The sequence below is a fragment of the Phocoena sinus genome, chromosome 12 (genome assembly GCF_008692025.1).
Source record: "Phocoena sinus isolate mPhoSin1 chromosome 12, mPhoSin1.pri, whole genome shotgun sequence".
NCBI classification, from domain to species: Eukaryota; Metazoa; Chordata; class Mammalia; order Artiodactyla; family Phocoenidae; genus Phocoena; species Phocoena sinus.
Genome location: NC_045774.1, coordinates 15,666,063 through 15,686,870, shown reverse-complemented (window position 1 = coordinate 15,686,870; position 20,808 = coordinate 15,666,063). Strand labels below are relative to the sequence as shown.

Sequence of the window (20,808 nt, the reverse complement as noted above, 5' to 3'; positions counted from 1 at the left end):
CCAGGCGGTCGCCAGCGCAGTCCCCGGCAGCGCCGGCCGAGGCGGCGGGAGAAGCGCAATCCCCGTGTCCTGCAGGGCAGCACACGGTCACCCGCGCAGAGGACCTGGCCCCAGACCCACGCCGGTCGCCCGTGCGTGTCTGCGCGCCCACACCCCCTTCGCCGCGCGCAACTCCCACGCCCCGGGCCCGCTGCCTGCCGGGCGCCGGATCCGCCTCCGGGGCTGGACCCAGAGGGTCCTCGGCTGAGTCCCTAGGGCTGCGGCCCTCGCCCTCCCTCCTCCCCGCCCTCCCCCGCCCGCGCTCCTCCCGGTCGCCGCGGCTCCTCCTCCAGAGCTCCCCGCGAGCCGGCGGCGGCGCGGAGCAGGTGCTGACGAAGCCCGCGCATGCCGCTGCCCGGCCCCAAGGCGGGTAGCGGCGCCGGGCGCTCCGCCCGCCCCCTCCTCCGGGCCTCACTCGGTCTCCGGCGCGCACGGGGACATGTCGGTGGCGACGGGCAGCAGTGAGGCGGCCGGTGGGGCCGCCGGCGGCGGCGGCGCGCGGGTTTTCTTCCAGAGCCCCCGGGGCGGCGCCGGCGGCAGCCCAGGCTCGAGCAGCGGTTCGGGCTCCTCCCGGGAGGACTCGGCGCCCGTGGCCACGGCATCCGCTGCCGGGCACGTTCAGCAGCAGCAGCGGCGCCACCAGCAGGGAAAAGTGACAGTGAAATACGATCGCAAAGAGCTTCGGAAGCGGCTCGTGCTAGAGGAGTGGATCGTGGAGCAGCTGGGACAGCTTTACGGCTGCGAGGTACCTGGACGCGGGACTGGGAGGGTCGGGGGCCTCCCTGGCCCCGCTGCGCAAACACAGGAATTCTCCAGGGCTCTGGCCCCCTGGCGCGCACCGCCCTGGCTCCTGGGGACCCAGGGCTGGGAGCGAGGCGCGGCGTGTTCTCTCTCCAGAGTGCCCTCTGGTGCCGGGGCGTAGCGATGGGGAAGCCCCTCCTGGGTTCAGCTGCCGGGTGCCCGGAGAGCTGGGGGCCCCCTTGATGGCCGTGCCGAGGGCTGGGTCTTGCTCAGCGCGCTGCGTTTCTGCCAGCCCCGGGCTCCTCTCGGCTCCAGCTGCAGCTCCCCGAAGTGGGGCTCGGAGGGGATCACCCGGGCCGCTCGCAAACCCACGAGAACAGCGCTCACTGCTGGGACCCTGGCAGACCCGGTTTCTGTGGAGGGGGAGCAGGAAAAAGACTGAAAGCTTCTTAACGGAGAGGAGAGGTTCTGGGGATCTTAGAGACCACCTCGGTTTCTGAAATATACAACAAAATCATAAGCTGAAAGCTTTCCCTTTTCTAGCCAGCCCCGACGCACGTCTCCATAATTCGGCCTTGCATTACCAAAGCTGCACACGTTGGGCTTTGTTGAAGCAGCTTTCTTTCTTCCTGCCCAGTTTCAGTTACTCCCGTTGACGGGCGCAGAATGAAAGCCTTGGGCAACCTGGAAGGGTGCCTGGGTGGAAGGAAGGGAGCCTGCGGGTGGTGTGCGGGATGCCCGGAATCGCCCAGCTCCCCCTCCGCCACGACATTTACTTCCCACAGTTCAGGGGCTAAGCTTATACGCAAATCTGACTGCCGCGTCAGGAGAAATAGTTGATGTAAGGAGAAATATTTAGAATAAGCTGTAACAAAAGTATGGCAGAAAAATGACCGAAGCCAAAATGATCGCCCATGAGAGTCTTTAATAACAGTATTTGTAAATGAAGTATTCTACTTCTCTTAAGGGAGTGGAGTTTGGAAAGGGTGGAAGAATGAAGAGGGTTAATAATTAAGGATATGGTTTCTAAGTTAAAGCTAGGTTTGTGTCTATAGGGCTGTTACCCTCTACAGCAAAAATGAAAGCCAGATGAACCCACTGGCTTTTCCTCTGGTTTAGATTTCACACATTTTATGGCCTATTGTGAATACATATTTTCCTTAACATTCTCATCGCGCAAGGAAACAGCATTCTCATTACAGACTCCTGATGAATGATTGTGATATAATGAAGCTTGACTATATGACTAATGGGCTTGTAAAAATATATTGTTTCTCCAGCCCAGCTCTTATAAAAAGCCATTTTAATTGCATAAATAAAACTGGCCAAAATAGGAAGTGTTTATGGGTTTTTTTTAAAATAGGAAGTTGGCAAAACTCTTTAAAGAAACAATGTATTTGATTTAGATGGGATTACTGTGGGATGGATGGATGTGCTCAGTCTTGCCTCTGTAGAATCCAATTACTTTTCACTTATTTCATACTGGTCTTTATACTCCATTTTGGGTTTGGAGAAGATTTGGGTTAATAGAGAAACTGTTGTTGAAATTAACAATGATTTAGCAATGTTCTTTTTATGGGAGACTAAATAGATGTAGCTTGGTAAAGAGTTCCAGCCTCTCATCAGGTTGGCAAATCATATATTTTAAAGGTTCTTCTGAATAATTGGAAAAAAATGAAAGACTGAATGCTCACTGTATTAAACATGTAGGTTAGGTACCTATTTTAAAGGGTAAATATGACCTTGAATCTTTTCCTTGTACTTCTCCCGTTTCAGACCTCAGCGTATAGCAAATAGCTAGAGAGTTGAGAGGTTTTGTGGTGAAATGACACAAGATACTATAGGCTGCGCGCATGTCATTAAAATGGGGCAAATATTCCTCTTCAAGTTGTTCTGTCATTTTAGGTTGAAGAAACATAAGTCATTGAAAGGGCTGTTGGCAATTTGTAAATACTACATTGATGCTACACCTTCGTTGAATAATAAAAAGCCTGTGGATAAGTAGCCACGTAAGGGATTGTCTTCTGCCATCTATTTTTCCACTGTTAGGGCTCTATTTTTAGCTTCATTTCTCTGGTCTGGTAGCCTTTCCTTGCTGATAGCTTCAAGTATTTCAGCCTCTGGTTTGTGAATCGAGAAGGACCTACCTGGCTTGTAGCTCTGACTCTCATGAATATGAAGGTTAGGAAATGTCCTTTTTTACACTTAAAATTGGTAATGTCTCCAAATGTTTAGCCCGTGAAATTGACACGGAAAGCCAGCTTGCCAGACTTCGAACCAGCCAGAGGCCTGAGCTATCTGCCACGTTGGGGGTCTTCCAGATGAACGTGTATTTAATTACAGAAGAACTTGCATCAGGCAGGTCAGCAGTTATATGACTTGTCCTTTTCAGAATAGAAAATAGTGGTCTTTTAAGAGTGGCATAAAGTATGATATTTAAAATTAGAAAGGAATGGGAGAGAAGAAATACACAGAATAGCTTCTTGGCTATGGTTTTATCTAGAAGTTTGCAGTGGTTTTATACAGAGAATAATACAAAGAGAGAATTTATGGAGTACTTATATTATGCACCGTGTGTTGTTCCAGGCACTGATTCAGTTAGTCATTACAACAACCCATATGAAGAGAGTGCTGTTATCGTCTCTGTTTTACTGATGAGGAAACTGAGACACAGAGGGATTAAGAGGCTTTCCCAAGTTCACATAGCTGGTGAATGTCACTGGGTGAGGCGGGGTAAGAACCCAGCAGTGTGGCTCTGGTCCATGTTCTAAGCACCAAGCCTGCTTATAACTCTGCAGGGTCCTGTGCAAGAGAACAGATGGAGGCCCTCATAGCATGTGTCAAAATGTTTAAAAGTTACGAATCTGGCTAATGAGCATTTATATATATTCTGTCATCCTACCTTGGCAAAGATATCTTCATAGCGGCCTGGAAAGCTAGGCTTGAGCTTTGAATTCTCAGATTTCCCAGAGCTCATAGCTGGTTGTGAGAATCTTCCCCTGGGCCAGGACCTGCTTCCCTCGGTTCTTCCCTCGGTTCTTCACCTGTGATACCTTCAATGAGGTAAAGGGCATCGTGTCCACTTGCATGTCCAGTCTGTCCACACCCTTTGTCCCCCCCCCCCCAACTGTGCCTCTGGCTCCAACCAGTGGCAAAGTCCCCCTTTGGGAGTCCAGACCTGGAAGGAGCCTGTTCATGCCCCGGAAGTCTCCTGGTATTTCATCAGGGAATTCTGGGGACAGAGTGTAGGCTAAAACCAGATGGAGGGATACCTGCTCTGGATGGGTAAGTCCACCTGGTCCCAGGAACTCTGCAGGAAGATGAGTGGGGCCCAGGGCTGTGGCCCTCCTACACAGTCTAAGGGTGGTATTGTTAAACACCACATCGTACATAAGCAGAAACTAACACAACACTGTAAAGCAACTATACACCAATAAAAAGTAATAACCCCCGTCCCCCACATCATACAGCCTTTTGGTTACATAAATAAATGTCTTTATAGATTCTAAAATGATTATTTACGTTTGTAGTTATTTTCCATTTCATCTTCTCGTACAGTTAGTTACATTTTCGCCTAGGAATTCGCTTATAACAGAACTGCTAGGTTAAATCTACATCCACAGGTAAGAATTTCCGTTTTAAGACATTTTCATATCTCTCCCAAACCCTGATAGTTGTTAAGAGCATTTGAAATCTGGCATAGTGTCTACTTTGACGAGTATTGCAAGAGGACTTAACTGGATAAGTCATGTCAATTTTTCCCATCTTGCCCAGCATCAAGATAACATCTGTACTTCCAGTTTTGCAGTTTGATTTGCTTTGGAAATAAGAGCCTGTTGTTAACCTCGGATTACTGAAACGCCCGCAGCAGCCTAGCCATGAACAGACTTGTACACTGAGAGTATCTCCTGGGTTATCCTGAATGTCCATTTAGGGGGCCTTTCCTTTTGCTGTGGCGTCTACATTTTAAAAAATGGTTTCTAGCACATTACACTTCTTCATCTTCCCTTACTCCTTATGTGCGGGTAAGGGAACCCACACATACACAAGTTGCAGTGTTTCTTTCCCTTGCCAATCATCCTCATTCTGTAAGTCAGTGGTTCTCAGATTTTTTTGATTGTGGCCCTAGAAAGAAACACTCTTGCTGCCTGATACATACACTGACACATGGATGGATGAAAACAGAGATTCACAAAGCGCCACTTAATGTTACCATGTACGTGAAAGAAAAATCACAACGTTAATATAAAATATGACTTTATTAATGTTGAAATACAATATTCTGTTCTATTTACTTTACCACAATTGCTGGTTGTGACCCTCTAAATTGATTTCATAACACATTTTGGGGTTGTAACCTGCCATTAAAAAAATACTGCTCCTGAAGGGGAAAAGCTTAAACATATATAAGATAATTAGCTAAAATTTATTGAGTGCTTTCTGTGTATCAGGTATGGTTCATGGAATCTTAGTAACAACCTCTGATATTCCCATTTCATGGATGTGGAAACTGAAGCACAGAGAAGTCAAGAAGTTGCCCCAGGCCCCTCATCTGGGACACAGCAGAGCAGGGCTGTGTCCAGAAAGTCAGCTGTACCTTAATCACTGCTTCCTGAGGTGGGGCAGTGCCTGGCACCTTCTTGAACCCCTGTAGGTTTTCTACTCCCCTGATGCAGCTGTTGTAACTTCTGAGTTGACTGATGTTGCATGTTGGGGGACTCCAGTGTCCGTGGATTTGTTCTCGGATCAGGCCTCCTGTTTTTAGTTCAGGTCGTTGCTTTGTTCTCGATTCCTACTCTGCAACACCAAATTGGCCTGCTTTGTTGCTTTGTTAGTCCCTCAGCTGGAAGGTAGAAAGTGCTGTCTAGAAGATGGTTTGTGGATTATGTGGTGAATCCCCATTTGTGTAGGTATTTGAGAATGAATAGACTTTTAAACCAAACTGCTTAAAAAAAAAAAACTCCATAAACTCAATCTGTAAAATATTAAGGAATAAATTAAACATGTTAAAAGTCCATGAATAAAAGAATTCTAAATTGCCAAAGGATGAAATGAAAACTGTACTTAACAGGTTTCCCTTTGGAACAATGGTTAGGGAAATTTGGTGTGGAGGCAGTGATTAAAAGAGTAAATACTTCGAAGCGAGGTGAACCTGAAAGGTACATTGGCCCCAGCATTTAGTAGTGCTTAGAGATCGGGCAATTTCCTTAACCTCTCTGAGCCCCACTTTCCCCCTGCGTTTAAGGGAATAGTCCCGGCCCCTTTGTGGTGGTGTTATGAGGACCAAATGGGTCAGACCGTGGAGCTGGACCTTAGTCGGTGTCGTAGTTTGAATCATAACCAGCCACTAACTGTTGGTCGTTCTCTGTGATGTGGGAGAGCAGGAGGGGGGAAGAAAAAAGAAGTATTCATACCTATTTGGTGGTAGAATTTGGAGACGGATGTGAGGTCAGAGGCTTTGGTGTATTTTTGAACTTGAACATGGGCAAATATTCGCTCTGTCATTCCCTTTTTTCTAGAGTCTTCCTCATTCTGGAAGTTCCTGTGGATTTTCATATATGTGGAGAGAAGTTAGGCATCAACAATTTGAAGGCAAGATTGGTCTTAATTTTCTTTGTCTGTGTTCCTTGTAGGGCACAGTTCTTCGGCCCTTAAGCATTTATTTGAGTGAATGAAAAAGGGTCAACCTTCCAAAAACCTTTTAAAAGTCGTTGATCTTTTAGTACCGGCTTATTTGGTGGTGCTCCTTTATCATACTCATGGCTATGGAAAAAAACTGATGCAGGGTTTGGTTACAATCATCTATATCAAGCTCTTGCATCATTACTGTTTTATTTCAGTATTTTGGGATATACACCTACCTCCATTGACCTATTTGCTCAAAAGAGGAATTTAAAGACAGTAGTCGCAGCTAATTGATTTTTAAGCTTACACTGAGAGAATTCTTTTGAAAATTGAATCTTCCTCATGTCTCCCGTCCACTCTTTTCCTTTGCTTCTACTGTTCCCCTTGCCACACTAGCCTACCTGCCCTTCTCACCTCTGACACCTGTTTGTTTCCAGTATCTTCCGTTTTTCTCTCACCTTTGAAACAACCTGGCTTCATAGGGTACCCTTGCCCAGCTCATAGTCTCCTCAAAGACATCATCTCTTTCTAGATGGAGGGAACAACTGAGTCTGTTTCATTTTCCATGTGGTGTGTGCACCATGTGCATAACTGCATTTTGTAGTTTACTCTCTTGTCTCCCGTTTCCTGCACTTGTCTATTTCAAACCTTCACCTGTCTTTTAAAAAATCATTATTATTATTTTTTTTAATTTTGTTTTTGGCTGTGTTGGGTCTTTGTTGCTGCACACGGGCTTTCTCTAGTTGCGGCGAGCAGGGGCTACTCTTCGTTGCAGTGTGCGGGCTTCTCATTGCGTTGGCTTCTCTTGTCGCGGAGCCCGAGCTCTAGGCGCGTGGGCTTCAGTAGTTGTGGCTTGTGGGCTCAGTAGTTGTGACTCTCGGGCTCTAGAGTGCAGGCTCAGTAGTTGTGGCACACAGGCTTAGTTGCTCCACAGCATGTGGGATCTTTCCAGACCAGGGCTTGAACCCGTGTCCTCTGCGTTGGCAGGCGGATTCTTAACCACTGCGCCACCAGGGAAGTCCCCACCTGTCTTTTCAAGGCATCCTTTCTGTTACCTGCCCTGCCCCTTGCAGCCTCCCGCTGTTCTAGCCAATCCATCCACCCTCCTGGGCACTTCCTCCTCTTAATTACCTTCCTACCTGGGCTGCTTTTCAACCTCCTCCTTTCACCCCAGCACATACACAAGTTGCAGTGTTTCTTTCCCTTACCAACAACCTCCTACCACAAAAATGCTTCCCTTTCTCAATCCTGTACTCCCTCTGGTTGCTGCCCTATCTTCTCCTTCCCTTACTATTTTTCTAGATCTTTCTCCCCCCATGACACCCACTGTTTATCCACTGCAATCTGATGTTGGCTCCTCCCATGGCTTCCCTGAGGATCTTCTTGCTTTGCAGTCCAGTGGTTTGTTTGAATCTTTTTTACTTGACCTTCTGAGGCATTAGGTGCCCTTCACCATTTCCTAGGGAAGCCTTTGAGCAGTCCTCTCCTGGCTCTCATCCTAATCTCTAGCTACCCTTCCAGCCTCCTTTCCGGCTTTTCGTCCTCTGCCCACCTCTTCAGTGCTGTCACACTGGCTCTGTCTCTGGGCCTCTGCTCTATTCTTTCTATTTTTTCCCCCACTCCTGCATACTCTTTCTGGTTGATACGAATACTCCTGTGGCTTCAGTTGCTGGCCATGTGCTGACAACTCTTCAATCTGTATATTTCGCCCTGATCTGTTTTCTGAGTACCAGACATACTCAGATGCCCCGTGGGAACCTCAACTTCAGCTGCTCTGAAACTGAGTTTCTCATTTTCCTCTGCAACCTGCCCCTCTTCCTCAGTTCCCTGGGTGAATGGTAGGCACGCTGTCCACAGGTGTCCCAGCCAAGAGTATGCTGGCCTCCTCCTCTGACCTCTCCCTGTGGGTCACATCCAGCAGTCAGGAGGTCTTGTGGACGCCTCCTTAGAGCTCTGGAATCTGATTCTTTGGCTTCTCACTGCCACCGCTTTAGTCCAGCACCATATAATTTCTCACCTGTATTATAGAAGAGACACTTTGGTCTCATGTCTCTCAAATTACTGCTCCTACTAGCACTGGTTCTACTACCAGCCCTCTACTATTGCTGCTGTTATCGCTACTTCTGCTACTCAAGTAGCTCTCGGTGGCGGGCCAGACGATTTATACATTTTATCTCCTCCAGTCGATCCTGACAGTAACTTCATGAGGTGGGCGGTATTATCTTAATTTCTTCTCGTTATAGAGGAAGAAACTGAGGTCAGAGAAGTTGTTCCTTGTGCTTGTCCAAGGTCATGCTGACTCCCAAAGTCACATAGCCTCGATGCTACCATGGCTCCCAGCAGCGGCTGCATTTATTAAGTTCTTACTACACAACCCGTCCTTCCTGAGCCCTCGTTCATCCCCTACAGTAACTCTGCAAGGGAGCTAGAGAGACTGAGGTACAGAGAGCTTGAGCGACAGGTCCCAGTCAGAGGCCACGTGATTCTCAAGTGGCAGAGGCCGGAGCGAAGCCCTGTCTCTGGTTCCTGGGCTGGGGCCTTCTCCTCTTGTCCTTCATCTCCAGCTCTCCCTCACCACGGGAGCTTCAGAGCCCCCTCCACACGGCCGTCTGGAGTGTTTCTAAAATCCTGACTGGATCTAGTCCCTCCCCACAGCCTTCAGGATACGGCCTGCGACAAGGCTCAGGGCTCCGCTCCTGCCCCCTCTCTGGTCTCATCTCCTTCCCCCACCCCACCCTTGCTTCTTAAGTTATCAACCGAGGTCCTAGTGCAGGTCAGGCAGGAACCCCTTCCCGTTTGTCTCCCTCTGCCAGAATCACCTCTCCCTCCCTCCTCCTCACCTGCCTACCTCTTACCTGCTCTCCTCCAGCAAACCTCTGTCACAGGTGTCGTCACTGGCAGGCTGGCTGATAGCCCTTTGCTGGCCTGTGCTCACCCCTGTCTCGGCACCTTTCTATAATCCTGTCTCCTGCAGCTTCTGAGGGCAAAATCTTGTGGTCCCTGCAGCCCTAGTGGCCTCTTGCATCCTGGCTGCACTCAGCGGTCCAGGACCTGGCTGTCAAGTGAGTGACGCAGAAACTGGTCCCTAGACCAGACGGCAGCACCTTCCAGTGCCGTGCATTTCAGAAATACATACCCCAAGTTAAGGGCATTAATGTCATTAGGCTCTGCCTGTATTAAAAATCTGCTCTTCTTGGGACTTCCTTGGCAGTCCAGTGGTTAAGACCCCGAGCTTCCACTGCAGGGAGCGTGGGTTTGATCCCTGGTTGGGGAACTAAGATCCCGCATGCTGCACGCAGTGCAAACAACAACAAAAAAATCTGCTCTTCTATCGTTGACCTGAAGTTTCAGTTCTTTTTCATGCTTAGGAATTACATACATGTGAGGTTTTTTTGTTTGGGTACGTGGGCCTCTCATTGTTGTGGTCTCTCCCATTGCGGAGCACAGGCTCCGGATGCGCAGGCTCAGCGGCCATGGCTCCACGGTGTGTGGGATCCTCCCAGACCGGGGCATGAACCCGTGTCCCCTGCATCGGCAGGCGGACTCTCAACCACTGCGCCATCAGGGAAGCCCCTACATGTGGTTTTTTGAAACTGTGAGCTCAGAGGACGTTATGATGGAATAAGGCACAGATGCCCGGGTGATGAAAGTCTTCAAAGGAAGTAATCACACGTTACTGCCATTCTTCTCTGTAATTTTAACTTTTCAGTATGTACAAGAATATTATTTTGTTTGCACAGTAATCGTTCATTTCTTTGGAAGTGGAGATGCTTGCTGTGCTGGGAAGGGGTGAGGGCTTTTCCATTAGAAGATAAGATTCAGAGCAACAGGCTCACACAAGTCTTGATAGAACAAGGAATGAAAGCCAGGATTCCTGCCTCTGCTTAAAAGTTTGGGCCAATAAATTCTCACCAGATTTTTCTTAGTCACCACTGGCATTTTGGAAATCTGTTCCACTGTGTAAAAGCTTAGAAAAAAGAAGAGACCAGAGTGTGAATTAGTCTGTAAAGCGTCACTTTATGGTTGAAGAAAAAATGATCACAGAAGGGCTTTTCCTTTTTGAAAGAATCCTTAGGTCAAGCTGTGGAAAGACCTGTGGAGGGAAGGAATATTCATTCATTCCAACAGATATTTACATAGATGGGGAAAGAGGAAGAAGATGCCTTCATCCATTTAAACTGTATAAGAGAAAAAGAGAAAGTAAAGGAACCCTTCCTGTTACAGGGGAAGAATGGAGGTGTCCATATGATTGGAAGCCCTTTGAGGGTGGGAACTATTTCCTGTTCACGGTTGTATTAGTGTTTTCAATACATTTATTTACCACATAGTGGTTGTGTATTTCTTCCTTTACTCAAAGCCTGTTTTCGGGAAAGGTTATCTTAAATTCATTGACATTATAATGTAAATGACTGAAAACACTTTATCGTTGGTGTTAATAGGAAGTAAGGTCTTAAGTAAGAGAAAGTCGTCACTTAATAGCTGAACTTCAGGAGTGAATACACAGGGCAGGCTGTATCATTTGTGGGCTGTGGGACCATGTTGGCATCTATGAGATCTATGACTCAAAACGTGTCCCCAATATGATGTGGTGGGAAGGGTCCTAGCCTCAGTTCTAGCAGGGCTGCCGCTTACCAGCCAGATGACCTTGGCAAGTCATTTTCACATAGGTTTTTGTTTTCAGGTTTTCTTTCCTCATTTGAAAAAAACAAAAAAGAGGGAAGTCTAGGGCTTTCAAGCTCTGATCTTTATAGAGATTCTATAATAAAGCTGACCGTGCATTGGAGAAAATGAGATTTATTAAAGAGAGGGTGATATTTAAAGCAGTAATAGAGGGTCTTTCCTCTCAAGGCAAACCTGGGACAGTTAGACTAGTTCACCAAAGGATCATCCGATTTACATAGTCATTTCAGTAGCTAAAGTGAGTGTCTCCAACCTTCCCTTGCATGATGTCTTATTCGTGATGCCACTTGGATGGGAAGGATCCAGCTGAGAAGCCTTTATAAAAAAAAAACCTCTTTTCCCCTCCAGCACTTCCTCCCCACTGTTGATTTCCAAGTTAAATTTGAAATCTAACAGTGTAGATACTCTGAGCTACCCTATCTGCCTATTGTTTGTTTATTTTTTTCCATTTAATTGGGTTAACCTTTAAGAAGAGCTGGCATATTTGACTTAAAGCTTTTAGGCATATAAGTTATAATATTGCCTGTTGGAGGCCTTTCCTCTTATTATTTGTCCATTATCTTGGCAGCTTATAATTAACTAATGGTGGTATTTATTTTAACTTGAGGAAGATTTGTGTTGAGATATAAAACGAGCATCTGAGAGAGAAAAGTGCAGCAGCTTTAGGAAATAAATTTTTAAAAAGGCAAAGAGTACAAATTAGCCTACATAAGAGTCTAAATATATCTGTACTAAACAAATTAATTTTCACTGGGGAATTTATTCCTGGAATGTCACTTTATAGTTAGTTTTAGAACATGATGGGATAGAAAAAAGAAAGTAAGATTTTTCATAGGCAGTTCCGGTAGGAAGTGAAAAGCAGAATTGATTGATCTTTATAATATTTGTTTATTTTGTTTCATGATAGAATCCATAAAGCACCATCAGATAATCCCATTCATCCACACAAAAGCTCTGTGATGTAAGTAGTTATCCTATTTTTAAAATGTGAAAATTGAGACTCAGAGGGGCTTAGTAACATGCCCACGTTGAAATTGCCAGTAAGAAGAAAAGGAAGACTCAGAGTTGGAAACAGCTCTTGGAAACCACGAACATCAGTTTCACCTTCACCCCCTGATCATTTCCATGTATTGTAGCATTTTTGACCGATACACTGGGCAAGCCTTTTCTGCTTAATTTATTTGACATATTTTCAAATATACTGCATCTTAGTTGAACAATTTACAGTATTCTGTTATTTTTTAGATGAACCATTTACAGGATTCAGCTGTTTCTTTAGAAAAATTCAAATCTATTAGTTCTCAAGTATACATCACAGTTGAGTGTGCTACTTATTTCTGATTGCCAGGTTTGCATGAGCAGTTAGTATTGGAGTCCTTATGTTCTCTATTTATCCACTTAGATGGAATTTTGAGGGAAAAAGTTGGAAACTCACTTTAAATAAGCCATTTTATCCTACATGTTTGAAAGTACCAAATATTACCTTTGACATGGCTGGAGTAAAGAAATAATGCTTCTTCTAAATAAAATGTGAAAAACCCTTAACAACATCTTTTGCTTCTCTGCCTAAGGATGTTTTTGTCCTGAGCTGCTATGGTCCACCATCTATTAATATCTTTTATGTTTTCTATGTCAGTAGTACAGCTGACAGAGCTGCTTCATTCGTTTCTGCAAATGTTAATGGAATCAAATCTGTTTCAAGCCAGGCAGGTAAGATGTTGAGTTTTCGGATTGGTAAAGTTAGCTTTTCTGCTTAGTTCTTATGAGCTAATACTCCACATTACAATTCTAACTAGTCAACTGGTTTTTCTCCTGTTTGTGATGGGGTGTGGAAGCTCTCTAACAAGTCGGAAGAAAGTGAGTCATTGATTTGGTGCTAAAACATGATTATGCTTGCTATAATGGAAACACTCTACAAATATTACAACTAAAAAAAAATAACGTACTATCTGTGGTAGACAAGGGCCTTTTGTTAAGCTAAAATATTCCATTTCTTCATCAAACCCCAGATGGTTCAGTATTTAGTAAGCTTATGCCAGAAGCACTTTATATGGATGGATGTTTAGATAGTGAAAGTGTGTGTGTGTGTGTGTATCTAGGTAAACAGACAGACCATCACCCAAACTAGCCTGAGTCTTTAAAAGCATTTAGTTGCCAGTCACATCTCAAACTTCTGCAATATTCCCATGTTAAATTTCAGAGAGGGACAGTGAGCTGCATTTAATATGTGGAAGATCCTTGGGTTGAGTTAACTCATTATTCTGAAGAAGAAGAAAATGAGGAACTAGTTTATTTATCCTTGACACCTTACTGTAAATTGCCTTGCATAAAGCAATTTAAAACAATCAAGGAGGGCAAAGAATGAGATACAGAGAACATATAAAACAGTAAAGTGAAATCCAAATTCTCAAGCCAGTCGTTATGACTAAGACACTGACCCCCTCCGCTGCCTCCGCGGGTGCAAGGCCGACCTCTGAGCAGTCCTGAAGGGCGTGAGTGTGGACCTGGCCTTCCTCCCAAGGAATTCAGGCTATCTTTTCCATTTCACTAATCGAAACAAACTGAAGTTTTTAGAGACGGCTTCTTACTGGTGATAGGAAATAGGTTGTCTCATCTCAAGATCCCTACTGGTTGGGATAACGGTTCTTTTTCCATCCTTTATGCCGGGATGGGTAGGAGTGGGCGTGGTCTTCCAGAAGGAGGAGGCAGGCTCCCCCGACCCGCCTTTATTTGCAGACTGTGTGTGAGCCGTCATTCTTGGCTTCCTTTAATTTCCCCCTTTAAATGATAGAGCCCTCTCGGGGATGTTTTGAGGGTTAATAAGGTTAAAAAATCATCCCAGGAAAAGTCAAGGATACTTATGAAAGTACTACTAGCAACATCTGTGATCTTTTTTTCCATAGTTAATTCTGCCTTGTTAATACATATATTCAAATGAAAGGTACGTCTTTTGGTCAAGAAGAGAGAAGAGGCTTTTGGAGTTTTGTATTTTTTTTGCGCTACGCGGGCCTCTCACCGTTGTGGCCTCTCCCGTTGCGGAGCACAGGCTCCGGATGCGCAGGCTCAGCGGCCATGGCTCACGGGCCCAGCCGCTCCGCGGCATGTGGGATCTTCCCGGACCGGGGCACGAACCCGTGTCCCCTGCATCGGCAGGCGGGCTCTCAACCACTGCGCCACCAGGGAAGCCCTGGAGTTTTTTTGTTTTGAATAATTTTTGGTGGAGTTTACACCTTGATTGAAAATTTTGGTCACACACCAGGTTTTGTGGATATAGAATAATCTAGTCAGTGTCCCAATGAAAAGTCTTCTTGTTGGGTTGCTTCAAGAAAATTACCTTTTTAATTCAAGAGAATTATCACATTTGAGTTAAGTGATAATGGTTAACTTGCATTCTGGATACAAATCGTTTTCATAGGATGTCTTTGTGCTTAGAAAAAAGACTGCAAAGATATAATAAAAAGTGCTTTTTAGTATCATTATGGGTACTTTCAATTTTATTTATGCTTTGTACAATGAATGTGTATTCCTTTCATAAGAGAAATCTAAGTTATCGTAAGAAAAGGCTTCCTTTCCCTTCCATGATCAGTCTGTCTCCTGTCACAGGGCTTGATAATGTTCAGAGCAACTTTTGGGGTGTTTTGCCTTCTCAGGCAGTTTTTTTTTTTTTTTTTTTTTTGCGGTACGCGGGCCTCTCACTGTAGTGGCCTCTCCCGTTGCAGAGCACAGGCTCTGGACGCGCAGGCTCAGCGGCCATGGCTTACGGGCATGTGGGATCTTCCCGGACCAGGGCACGAACCCGCGTCCCCTGCATCGGCAGGTGGACTCCCAACCACTGCGCCACCAGGGAAGCCCAGGTTTTTTTTAAATTGCAAACAATTAAGGGGAAAATGAGCCAACAAGTGTGTTCGTATTAAATGCTTTTCATTTTCAGAATAACTAGTGATAAGGCTTTTGGAAAGTAGGGTGTCTATCTTTTGGGGTGGAAAGACCATCTGTGGAGAGGACGGTGCTACCAACCACAGGACAGAAGGAAGTTTAGAAGGAAGATGGGATCACCCTTTACCTTCTCTGAGGAGCCCATCCCCATCCTCCTACGCAAAAGGGGCTTTCTTCTTCATCTTCAGCCTTTCCTTCAAGAGTCATAGAGCTGTACACTTAAGATCTGTGCATTTAATGGTATGTAAATAATGCCTCAATAAAGTGCTAGACACACAGACACAAGACTCTCTCCCCGTTTCCTCCTCTCTTTGCCCAGGTCTAACAGGGAGCTTGTCTGTACCTTTTGCCCGCATTTTATCACCTTCTGCTCCCCCCAGCCCACTGCTGTGTCGCTGTCTCTCCTCTCCACCCAGAGGGCTTATGCCCTTCAGGTTGCTGAGACCCTCGTGTCCCTCTCAGTTCTCGTCTTTTGTGTTTTTTTGTTTCTTTTTAAATAAATTTATTTATCTCAGACCATAGTTGGAATCCTGGGCATTTTCTCTCTTCTTTTTTTGTTGAATGTTTGAATTTTATTTTATTTATTTTTTTATACACCAGGTTCTTTTTAGTTATCCATTTTATACATATTAGTGTATATATGTCAATCCCAGTCTCCCAATTCATCCCACCACCCCCTCAGCAGTGTTTGCCCTGCTTTCTGAAGCCACTCTATCCATTATCCATCCATCAGCCATCTTGCCCTCCGTCCATCCTCCCATCAGCCATTGTGCCATCGATCTGTCCCTGTCTCCAATACCCATCCATCAGGCCCACTTTCTGTTGGGCCGACTTACTTTTCTTTTAACATATAAACTTTATTTTTTTAGATGGCTTGAGATTTACAGAAAAACTACAAAGACTGTACTCCATGTACTCTGTGACCAGTTTTACCTATTTACCTTAAATTACTATGGTAAATTTGTTACAATTAATGAACCAATATAGATACATGATTTTAACGAAAATCCACACTTTATTTAGCTTCCTTGGTTTTTATCCAGGGTCTTTTTTCTGTTCCAGGGTTCTGTCCAAGATACCACGTTACATTTAGTTGTTATGTCTCCTTAGATTCCTCTTGGCTATGACAGTCTTTTAGGCTCTCCTGTTTTTCATAACCTTGACAGTTGTGTGAAGTACCGTTAGGTATTTTGTAGAAATGCTCTGCAGATGGGATTTGTCTGATGTTTTTCTCATAATTAAACTGGGATTATGGGTTTTTGGGAGGAAGGCCACAGAGGTGAGGGCAGTTCTCATCACATCCTGTCAAGGGGCATCCTATCAACAGGACTTATCACTGTTGATGCTGGCCTTGACCACGTGGCTGGCGTGGTGCCTGTCAGGTTCCTTCACAGTAAAGTTACTCCCTCTCCCGCTTTCTATACTGTATTCTTTGGAAGGAAATCACTACGTGCAGTCCCTACCTAAGGAATGGGGAGTTATGCTCCAACTCCTTATATTTCTATATGATTTATATGGAATTCTTCTGCATGGGACATTTGTCTCCTCTCCCCCATCTGTTTATTTAGTCAATAATTTACTTAAATCAATATGGACTTGTGGATATTATTAGGTACTTTGGGTTAAAATTCAATGCTGCTGTATTTATTTGTTGCTCAAATTGTTTCAACTTCGGGAGCTATTTCAGTTGGCTCCTTTGTATGTTTGACATACTCCCATCATTGTGTGTGTGTGTGTGTGTGTGTGTGTTTGAATTACTTTCTGGCGCTACAAGGTGTTCAGGTCATCTGTATATTTTTGTGCCCCAGGCATAGAATCAGCCATTTCTCCAAGGAGATCTGGTTCCTTTTATTGGAGAATGGTATCAGAAACCAAGACATGGATGATAGGTGTGCTTGTTGCTACTGGGGTGTCATTGTTTCTAGGGTCTGTCAGCTGTCAGAGTAAGGAAATGTATACTAACCTGTGTATATACATATATCTGTAAATATTTCTATACGTAGCCATCAGTATCTATATTAAGTGAGACATGAGTTCAAGATGATGTCTCCAGCTCGAATCCATTACCACATGAATTATTCTAGCCTCTTTCTCTTGCCCATCTGTAAATTCTCACTCCATCAGTAAGAAACCTGAGGTTCCCACCACCTGCCATCTATTCACTTAATTGTTTGATTGTGGCGTACAGGTACAGCAGCATCGGAGCTAACCCGTACCCCTGTGGGAAACAACTTTATCAACTAGAGTGCTTACGTGCAGTTCACTTGCATTTAGTCTTACAGACTCTATTCATTTCCCGATACTTAGATCAGCACCTTTGCCCCATACCTCCTTCAGTGAGGTTGTTTCGTACATTTGTAATATAGTCAGATTGTTTTATCATGTTCTGCATTCCATTTTGGGATCCCCCAATCTCTTAAATGGTTTTTTAAAAATTTGCATACGTATTCTTTGTGCTGTAAAGTTCATGTGCCTTGACAAACACATGATGTCACGTATCCACCCTTACAGTATCATATAGAATAGTTTCATCACGCTATAAAAAACCTCCTGTGCTTTACTCATCCAACCTTCCCTACTTCCCCCTGAGCCCCTGACAACCACTGATCTTTTTACCATTGCCGTAGTTTTGCCTTTTCTAGAATGTCATACAATTGGAACCATGTAATATGTAGCCTTTTTAGACTGTCTTCTTTCACTTAGCAACATGCGTTTAAGATTCATCTATGTCTTTTCATGACTTGACAGCCCATTTCTTTTTATAGCTGAATAATATTCCATTGTTTATTGGCATGTTCCACAATTTGTCCATTCAGCTGTTGAAGGACATCTTGGTTGCTTCCAGTTTCGGGGCAATTATAAATAAACCTGGCATAAACATTTGCACACAGGCTCTTGTGTGGTTATAAATTTCAAATCATTTGGGTAAATATGCCAGATGTACTTTTAAGTGCTAGGGGTATGGTGCTAGGGAAACAGCAGTGAGCCAGAGAGGCAGAGTCCCTGTGCTCTGAAAGCAAATACACATGAGTAAAACAAAATGGTTTCAGCTTGTGAGAAGTTCTGTGAAAGAAGTAAACAGACTAATAGAATAAAGTATGAATGACTGTGCCTAGGTTGCTAGGACCAGGGATGACCTCTCTGAGGAAGTTTGTTTCATTTGAACCAGGACCTACATGGTAAGAAATGACACCAGCTGTGCAAAGATGGGAGACGGATGAGCGTTTTTCCCAGTGGGCTCAGTTAATGCTGAGACCCCTAAGGCAGGATGGGACTTGACATGGTCAAGGGACTAGGGACAGAAAAAAATGTGAGCTGAGATCACTGAGTGAGAGTACTTTAAAAAAAAAAACTTTTCCTGTATTATGCATACAGAGAACCACACATCCTAAGTGTGCGGGTTGATGAATTGTCTAGAATTGAACCCACTGCGTAGCCTCCGTCCAGATCAAGAAAGGGAACATTGCTAGCACCACAGGAGTCCCTGCTGTGCCCTCTTTCCATCATTAGCATCACCCCACCCCCCACACCCTTGCCTGCAAGGTAATCTGGTTGCTTTTTAAAATAACTTTTATGTCTGTTTCTTTTATTCAGCATTGTGTGAGATACACCCAAGTTGTTGCATGCCATTGAGATTTGTCCATTTTAGTTGCCATGTAGTGTTCCATGTATGAATACATCACAGTTGTTTGTTAATCTGTTCTGCTTTCGATGGGCATTGGGGAGGTTTCCAGTTTGGGATTATTCTGAAGTGAGCCGCTGTGAACATTATTGCACGTGTCTTTTGGTGAACATATGTCTGCATTTTTGTTGGGTTGCATACATAGTGGAGAAACTGCTGGCTTATAGGGTATACATATGTTCAGCTTTGCTAGATATTCCCAGACAATTTTCCAAAGTAACTATAGTGACTTACATTCCCACTACAGTATCTGAAAGTTCCAGTTGTTTCACATCTTTGCCAACACTTGGTATTTTCTCTTTCATTTTAACCATCTGTTAGGTATATATTGTTGTTGCATTGTGGTTTTAATTTGCATTTCTCATGAAGTTCAGTCCTCTTTCATGTTTATTGGCCCACTGGGTATCCTCTTTGTGAGGTGCCTGTTCAACTCTTTTGCCCATTAAAAAATAAAACTTTAGGTTGGGTTGTCTGTCTTACTGATTTTTGTATATCCTGGATGCTAATCTTTTATACATCCTAGATATCAGTCATTTGTCAGAAATATGTATTGTATGTATTTTCTCCCACTTTGTGAGTTGCCTTTTTTACTCTTTTAATGTTTAAGTGTTTTTAGATGAACAGAAGTTCTTAATGTTAATATTGTCCAGTTTACCAGTTTTTTTTCTTAATAGTTAGTGCCTTTTGCATCCTGTCTAAAAAATCTTTGTCTGCTCCAAGCTCATGAAGGTGTTCTCCAGTGTTATCTTTTGGACTCTTCATTGTTTTACCTTTTATAATTAGATCTGTAATCTATTTGAAATTGATGTTTGTGTATGGTATACTGCAGGGATCAAGATTTCGTTTTTTTCCGGACATCCAGTTGACCCAGCACTATTCATTGAAAAGATCATCCTCTTCCCCACTGTGCAGTAGGCACAAAACAGAGGACCTTGTATGTATGGGTCTATTATAGATTCTGTTGAGTGTGTTTTCATGCTGGATGGGGCCTTCCCGTCATGCTCACTGTACTCCATCTCCAAGTCCTGGCACAATGGCCCATGCACTGTAAATGGTCGGTAGGTATTAGCTAGTTGATGATCAGGTCTGAACTTGCCTTTTTGGCAAGAGTATGTAAAATCCCTAGGTTCAGGCTCACAGAAAAGATACTCAGATTTCATTTTAGAGAAGACTTTGCTGACTACTTAGCTATATTTCTTCAACAGGCCCAAATATGGTTTTGGAAAAGTCCTGCTGGCCACAGTCCTAGGGAAGGTCAGTTAACTTCAGACGAGTTGGTAGGGCCGCGTCTATTCAACCATCCAGTCAGCCACCCAATAAATAGCTGTTGAGGGCCTACTATGTGCCAGGTGTAAAGTAGAACTATGAAACAATGGGATTCTTTCCAGAGTTTCTGTTTTTCTTATTTATTTATTATATCCTTATTGGAGTTTAATTGCTTTACAGTGTTGTGTTAGTTTCTGCTGTACAACAAAGTGAATCAGCTATGTGTACACATATATCCCCATATCCCCTCCTTCTTGCGTCTCCCTCCCACCCTCCCTATCCCACCCCTCTAGGTGGTCACAAAGCACCGAGCTGATCTCCCTGTGCTATGAGGCGGCATCCCACTAGCTATCTATTTTACATTTGGTAGTGTATATATGTCTATGCTACTCTCTCACTTCATCCCAGCTTCCCCTTCTCCCTCCCCGTGTCCTCAAGTCCATTCTCTACGTCTGTATCTTTATTCCTGTCCTGCCACTAGGTACCGTTTTTTTAGATTCCATATATATGCGTTAGCATACAGTATTTGTTTTTCTCTTTCTGAGTTACTTCCAGAGTTTCTATTTTTGATCTTAGAACATTTGTTGTTTCTTTCTTTACAAGTTAAATGTTCAGTGTGAGGAGGGTAATTTTTAGAATTTTCTTCTGTTTCGGGGATAGCTTTGTTGTTCTATTATAGTTATTTAAAATTATTTTTGTGTGACAGTCTGGGTAAACAGGCAACAAGCCTAAGAATTAGAGCTTTTATGTTGCTATCAGAATATTTTAAAACAAAACCCTACAAAAGAAAAGAGATTAAACATTTTTTAAAATTTTTTAAAATTTTTATTTATTTTAAT

At 44.1% G+C, this 20,808-nt stretch overlaps 1 protein-coding gene across 1 annotated transcript in view; it reads left to right on the top strand.

Annotated features, from left to right (window-relative positions):
* Positions 1-388: 388 nt before the first annotated feature.
* Positions 389-20,808, top strand: part of PPP1R14C (protein phosphatase 1 regulatory inhibitor subunit 14C) — an 86,418-nt gene continuing 65,998 nt past the window's right edge. The window contains exon 1 of the mRNA XM_032651272.1: positions 389-784. Within this exon, the coding sequence (XP_032507163.1) occupies positions 479-784 (306 nt within the window). The 5' untranslated portion in view covers positions 389-478. The remainder of the gene's footprint in view (positions 785-20,808) is intronic.